Source organism: Episyrphus balteatus, chromosome 1 (assembly GCF_945859705.1).
Source record: "Episyrphus balteatus chromosome 1, idEpiBalt1.1, whole genome shotgun sequence".
NCBI lineage: Eukaryota > Metazoa > Arthropoda > Insecta > Diptera > Syrphidae > Episyrphus > Episyrphus balteatus.
In genome coordinates this window covers 117,357,698-117,365,316 of record NC_079134.1, presented here as the reverse complement: position 1 = coordinate 117,365,316, position 7,619 = coordinate 117,357,698, and the positions used below count along the sequence as shown (strand labels likewise).

The following is a 7,619-nucleotide window of genomic DNA, read 5'->3' as shown; positions in this document are numbered from 1 at the left end:
TGAGAATTTCAGGCAGGGGGCGTGGCAACCACCCATTTTCACTGAATTTTCATCAAATAAAGAGATTTAATATTCTACAGCCATACCTTGCAAAAAGTAGTGAAATCACAACAAAAACATTACTGTTAAAAAAAGAGCCAAGTTCTCCTATGTTGAAATTATGCTGGCACAAAAAGTACTGAGATGTAAAAGTGTACCAAGTTCTAAAGTTTGGGTTCAAATTCGTATCAATAAAATTTTGATTGTTTACTTGGCAATTTTTGAAATAACTTTAAAAATCGGAAATTAAAAGAAAAATTGTCAAGAGACCAATCAAAATTTTATTGATACGAATTTGAACCCAAACTTTAGAACTTGGTACACTTTTACATCTCAGTACTTTTTGTGCCAGCATAATTTCAACATAGGAGAACTTGGCTCTTTTTTTAACAGTAATGTTTTTGTTGTGATTGGTTTCTTTGTAGCAGCTCTAGTTTTTGAAATATTTAATTTTTAATATTTGGGGGAATTTTTATACAAGTTTTTGAAGTTTTCCTTTTTTGAGCGTTTATCAAAATTTTCCAGAAAAAATTATATTAAACTTAATGTATTTGGGGTCAGTAAGCCTTAACATCACATTCGTTTATTTCTAGAAGCTTTATTTTTTGAAATATTTTATTTGAAATATTTTTGTTTTCCACTTTTTGGAGTTAATTTCGTACTAATTTTTAAGCTATTCTTATTTGAACTGTTTGTTACCATTTTCCAGAGATTGGAAATTGTGAACTTGGGTTCACTAAGCCTAAAAAGTTCTGATTTTGTAGTTATTTTCATTTCCCACATTTTGGGGGCAACTTCATACAATTTTTTTTTTTTTTAGTTCTTCTTATCACAAGCGTTATTAAAGTTTTGCTGGAAATATTTATTTCGAATGTAATGTATTTCGGTTCAGTAAGTAAACAAAAAATTGTAGAAATTTGTATGACTTTTCATGTATGAAAAATTAAAAACTAGAGCTGCTAGAAAAAAACTATTGCTTTTTTCGGAATCAGCACCCTCCATTTAGTAAGAAATCTGAAAAATTTTTGTTGATTGGTCTTCAAAAAATTGGAACTTAAATTTGAAGACTCTGATTCTTTGAAAAACTTTTAACTTTGGATGTTTGTTCCCCTCTCTACTTTATTATTTATACTGTTAGGGATGTGATTCATGAATTTTCCAGAGTAAACAAAAAATTGTAGAAATTTGTATGACTTTTCATGTATGAAAAATTAAAAACTAGAGCTGCTAGAAAAAAACTATTGCTTTTTTCGGAATCAGCACCCTCCATTTAGTAAGAAATCTGAAAAATTTTTGTTGATTGGTCTTCAAAAAATTGGAACTTAAATTTGAAGACTCTGATTCTTTGAAAAACTTTTAACTTTGGATGTTTGTTCCCCTCTCTACTTTATTATTTATACTGTTAGGGATGTGATTCATGAATTTTCCAGAAAATTTTGGCACTAACTTTATTATTATTTAATTTAAAGTTCAAGTGACCTCAACTCCAAAGCGTTTCGCCCAGATACGACAGTGGGCTCATCAGTTAGATCGCTTTACATAAAATAAAAATAACACGGTGTAACACTCAAAATATACGCGGGCGGAGACCTATCAGGTTTTGTAGAGCTAATCGCACTGAATACGAAACGGTATTTGAAAATCCCCTAACACCCCCAAAATCTGGAGTTACGGGCAAAAAACGGTTTTTTGGACCTTCACCCATTGAAAAAATTCTAGCTTCGACAATTTTTTACCCATTTTCAATTTTTTTACAGTTTCTGATAGGAGATAAATATACCTTTTCAACAATATATAAAACATGTAGCTCGGTTAAACCAATTAGAATTTATAAGCTGTCAAAGTTCAAAAATTCCATTTTTTTTCGTCATTTGCCCAACTTCGGCATCAATTTAAAGTATATGTTTTCAAAACAACATGCTATTTTAAAAATATATTCTAAAACTATATCTATTTCTCAATCAATCGAGGTATTTTTTATGAAAATCACTTCAAAATTGGCTTAGAAAAAAAAATTTTTCGATTTCAACCCAGATACCGAAATTCGAACTTTTAGGTATAGAACAAAAATGTTGTTTCGGCACGTACTAGGATAACTTGGGTGCCAGGATTTGATAACGGGTTTTTGTAGAGAAGCTCAATACAAACATTTTTTTCTTTGGGAGGGGGGTCTATCTCCCTCCGTTTAGGTGGGAGGGGCATTTTTCTAAAAAAAAAATTATCAAAATAAAAAAAAATTATTAAAAAACAACGGCAACACTTACAGAAATAAATGATACCATTTCCGAAAGGAAAAATTGTATATTTGATTCTTATTTTTAAATCAATATAATATAACCAATAGTTTTTGAAATAATCGATTTCAAGGTTAAAAATAGGCGAAACAAATTTTTTTTTAATTCATTTTATACTATTTTTTCCAGACTGTGAATTTTAGTAAAAAAATTACTCACACAGAAAACTGCCTCAATTAATTTCTTAAAGAACAGTGAAAACTATATGTTTCTATGTCTTCTAGTTTTTGAGAAAATTGAAAAATTATTTTATCAGATTTTTTATTTTTCAAAATATTTTTTGTTTTTATTTGTTTTAATTTTTCAATTTTTTCAAAAACTAGAAGACATAGAAACATATAGTTTTCACTGTTCTTTAAGAAATCAATTGAGGCAGTTTTCTGTGTGAGTAATTTTTTTACTAAAATTCACAGTCTGGAAAAAATAGTATAAAATGAATTTTAAAAAAATTTTGTTCGCCTATTTTTAACTTTGAAATTGATTATTTCAAAAACTATTGGTTATATTATATTGATTTAAAAATTAGAATCAAATATACAATTTTTCCTTTCAGAAATGGTATCATTTATTTCTGTAAGTGTTGCCGTTGTTTTTTAATAATTTTTTTTTATTTTGATAATTTTTTTTTTATAAAAATGCCCCTCCCACCTAAACGGAGGGAGATAGACCCCCCTCCCAAAGAATAAAATGTTTGTATTGAGCTTCTCTACAAAAACCCGTTATCAAATCCTGGCGCCCAAGTTATCCTACTACGTGCCGAAACAACATTTTTGTTCTATACCTAAAAGTTCGAATTTCTGTATCTGGGTTGAAATCGAAAAATTTTTTTTTCTAAGCCAATTTTGAAGTGATTTTCATAAAAAATACCTCGATTGATTGAGAAATAGATATAGTTTTAGAATATATTTTTAAAATAGCATGTTGTTTTGAAAACATATACTTTAAATTGATGCCGAAGTTGGGCAAATGACGAAAAAAATGGAATTTTTGAACTTTGACAGCTTATAAATTCTAATTGGTTTAACCGAGCTACATGTTTTATATATTGTTGAAAAGGTATATTTATCTCCTATCAGAAACTGTAAAAAAATTGAAAATGGATAAAAAATTGTCGAAGCTAGAATTTTTTCAATGGGTGAAGGTCTAAAAAACCGTTTTTTGCCCGTAACTCCAGATTTTGGGGGTGTTAGGGGATTTTCAAATACCGTTTCGTAATCAGTGCGACTAGCTCTACAAAACCTGATAGGTCTCCGCCCGCGTATATTTTGAAACCTCATTTTTGTAACACCGTGTAATTTTTATAATTTTTTTTTTTTTTTCGTTACTAAACTGTTACTTCAAGAGTTAAATTCACTCTTCTTTCTCTTACTTACATACTGAAGGAGCTAGAAACATTATATCACAATAAAAACATAATGTTAAAAAAAGAGCCAAGTTCTCCTATGTCGAAATTATGCTGGCACAAAAAGTACTGAGATGTAAAAGGGTACCAAGTTCTAAAGTTTGGGTTCAAATTCGTATCAATAAAATTTTGATTGTTCTCTTGACAATTTTTCTTTTAATTACCGATTTTTAAAGTTATTTCAAAAATTGCCAAGTAAACAATCAAAATTTTATTGATACGAATTTGAACCCAAACTTTAGAACTTGGTACACTTTTACATCCCAGTACTTTTTGTGCCAGCATAATTTCAACATAGGAGAACTTGGCTCTATTTTTAACAGTATGTTTTTGTTGTGATTTCACTACTTTTTGCAAGGTATGGCTGTAGAATTGAAAGTCTCTATATTTGATGAAAATTCAGTAAAAATGGGAGCGGTTGCCACGCCCCCTGACTGAAATTCTCAAATTTTAAATTTTTTCCTTTGTATAAACTACCAGCTCTACCGTTCTACCAAACTTCAACATTCTGCGATAATCAGAAGTGCTCTATAATATTTTATGAAAATTCAGCGGAAATGGGCGGTTGCCACGCCCCCTGGCTGAAATTCTCAAATTTTAAATTTTTTCCTTTGTATAAACTACCAGCTCTACCGTTCTAATAAATTTCAACATTCTACGATAATCAGAAGTGCTCTATAATATTTTATGAAAATTCAGCGGAAATGGGCGGTTGCCACGCCCCCTGGCTAAAATTCTCAAATTTTAAATTTTTTCCTTTGTATAAACTACCAGCTCTACCGTTCTACAAAATTTCAAGATACTACGATAACCAGAAGTGCTCTATAATATTTGATGAAAATTCAGCAGAAATGGGCGGATGCCACGCCCCCTGAATTGAAAATCTCAAATTTTCGATTTTTTCCTTTGTATACACCACAAGTCCTATCACCGTGTAAAATTTCAAGTTTCTACGATATCGGGAAGTTCTCCATAATTTTGATGATCTGTCAGTGAGTCAGTGAATTCAGTGAGTCAGTGAGTCAGTTACGGTTTTTGCTATTTTTGAAGCCCTATATCTCAGAAACTACTCATCGTAGGAGGCTGTGTGAGGTGTTTGGTTTTGACCAGCTCAACAAATGTAGCGAGTTTGAAATTTCTATCATCTTTGGTGTGGAAGTTAGAGGGGGGTCGAAAATGGCCTGAGTTGTTTCCTGTAAATAAGGGTGTAGCGCCAAAGTTGCTAGAGAACTTGGCTGGGCACTACCGTGCCCCTTGATTTTTAGAACACATTAATAAATGAGGCAAAAACAATTTTTCAAAAGCTTAAATCACTTTTAACTATTCATTTCTGAAGTAATTAAAAGTTATAAATAATATTAAATTATATATATTTTGAATCTTTTGTTTGTAGGTCGCAACATCATTATCAGACGGTTCATATTTTGGTGAAATATGCTTACTAACAAATGCACGGCGCGTGGCCAGCGTTCGGGCGGAAACCTATTGTAACTTATTCTCATTAAGTGTGGATCATTTCAATTGTGTTTTGGATCAGTATCCACTAATGCGAAAAACAATGGAGACAGTAGCAGCTGAACGTCTCAACAAAATTGGTAAAAATCCAAACATAATGACCCAGAAGGATGAACAGAGTAATAACCCCGAGTCCAATACGATCACTGCTGTTGTCAATGCATTAGCTGCTGAGGCTGATGACTGCAAAGATGAGTATGTATTTTTTTTGAAGAGTTTTTTAATTGATATAAATGATTTCATCTGAAATTCTTTTTAGTGATAACGATCTCAAGGAAAATCTGTTACATGGATCCCAATCGAGCATTATTGAACCAGTTCAAACTATAAGGAGAGGGCTTCCAAGGCCTAGAAGTGGTGAATTTCGCGCACTATTTGAGGGCAACACTCCATGACACTAAGAAACATATGAATTTGCTACATTTTCGCTATACAAATATCGTCAAAAATAGTTAGATTATTTTATTAGTGCAATTTTCAATTCATCTAACTGAAAAATGATTTCAGCTCCGCTAACTGTGATGACTATATATAAGAAACGAAATTCAATTGATTTCATTACTCAAGCAATACTATAACGATGACGACTCGTGCAGACCCAATCTCCTTCATTAAACATATTTAAACCTCATGTACAGCATGTTGTCTTTTTATAAGATTTTGTTTGATATTTATTTATTTTTAATTTTAATTTTTAGTTAAAAGATTAAATTTTGCAAGTTGTATTTGTTAAAAAAAATATATGGTATTTTACTATAGAAACAATAAATACATGAAGGACAATATGTTTTTCCAACTTTTTTAACAAATGGATAACTTTAAAGTAGGTATTTAAATTTAAGCCGCTACAAGCAAATGAAAAATGCCGAAATGGAATAATTTAAAACCGTGAAGCTTGCCGCCACTTCCAGAGGTCAACCCGGTGAAGCTCACATTCGTATCAATAGGTAGGTATAACAGCGCCGAAAAAAAAGGATTAAGATCTGTTACGGCTACCTATAGGCAGAAGTGACTCCAGTTCTGGATTTCTAAGATGAGACGGAAAAAGGGTAATTGGGGGGAAAGAAAAAAAAAAAGAAAAAAACAAAGCTACGTACCTAAATTAAAAACCTGATCAATCTCGGGGATATGTCGTTGCTTCGGTAGGGGATTCATTGGATTTGGCTTATCACATTGCTTTATCACATTTTTTTTGCGATGTAATTCAAAAATCGGGGAAAATTAAAATAATTTTAGAAAAAAAAAAACTGACTTTAAAGTCAGAGTGCGTGGGTTAAACTAGACGCCATCAAGGAAAAGGTATTATTTATTTATAACTGAGACAGGTATATGGAGAGTGAGGGAGACGAGCATATTGAGACTTGAGGGAGCTTTCGTTCCACAGACTCTCAAACTGAACGGCTTGAAGAGTACGAAATAGTAGGGAAAACACTTTTTGCTGCCAAGTGGGTGGTTACCTATACATGCAAACGACGTACCATCTGCTGCATGCAGGTCATTGATCTTGGGAATTCCCATAACAGGTTAAATAAAAGATGGCGCGAATTTGTTTGAGATGAAGAGATGATGTCATATTCAACGGAATACGTCATCTGATGTAAAAGTCATTTCGAATTTGTCTCGCCGAGTGATCACTTCGCCCAAAAGGGAGATTCCCCGTATATAGTGCGAAGTGCAGAAGTATATCCCTGCGAGTGTCATAAGATATTATCTAAAATCATAGACTAGATTCAATATTGTGTTTGCTTTGAAAAAAAAAAGGAAAAAAAGTATTTATTTAAATCTGTTAGAAAAGGGTGAGTAGTTTAAAAGAACAAAATAAATTAAGTGATAAGATGTTAAGTAGTATAATAAATTACAGTGAGGGTGAAATTTTGGCGGTAGCGGCAGCCTTTGAGGTCGTGGCCGAATTCAAGACCAGTAGAATAACAATCATTCCATAACTTCCGTGGATGGAAAATCGGATATACATACATATATTCTGAGTGCCCAAGTTCCAGCGTTCGGTTAAGTACACTGTGGGTGGAAAGTTTAAGTCCGTGTAAAACCCGGACCACACAAGTAAAAAGAATTATCATTATTTATTGTTAAAAAAAAAGCGGGCCACGAACATTTGTGCGACTGCGCTAGTCAGTAGCTACGTAGAAGACCAAAAGAAAAACAAAACAAAGTCACCCTCACCTAACAGATCAAAACGCTTAGTAGTAAAGCGGCGCCAAATTTTGCGGTGTCACCGGCTCCGACGGATCTGGGTCAGAGACCACAGACAGCGCCAGAGGCGGCGAGTTCAGGATTAGACTGTGATTATATTTATAAAAAAAAAGGGAAATTATTTGGCGTGATAGTTCTATTTATTATATATTTTTTAG

At 32.4% G+C, this 7,619-nt stretch overlaps 1 protein-coding gene across 12 annotated transcripts in view; it reads left to right on the top strand.

Annotated features, from left to right (window-relative positions):
* LOC129919055 (potassium/sodium hyperpolarization-activated cyclic nucleotide-gated channel 2) overlaps positions 1–6,033 on the top strand; it is a 95,671-nt gene extending 89,638 nt beyond the window's left edge. For 11 of the 12 annotated variants that reach the window (XM_055999895.1, XM_055999911.1, XM_055999925.1 and 8 more), the window contains 3 exons: positions 5,129–5,445; positions 5,510–5,701; positions 5,758–6,033. In XM_055999895.1, coding sequence (XP_055855870.1) covers positions 5,129–5,445; positions 5,510–5,645 — 453 coding nt within the window. In that variant the 3' untranslated portion in view covers positions 5,646–5,701; positions 5,758–6,033. Of the gene's footprint in view, positions 1–5,128; positions 5,446–5,509 lie in introns of all 12 variants that reach the window. The other variant, XM_055999887.1, reaches the window with a different exon arrangement.
* The last annotated feature ends 1,586 nt before the right edge of the window (positions 6,034–7,619 follow it).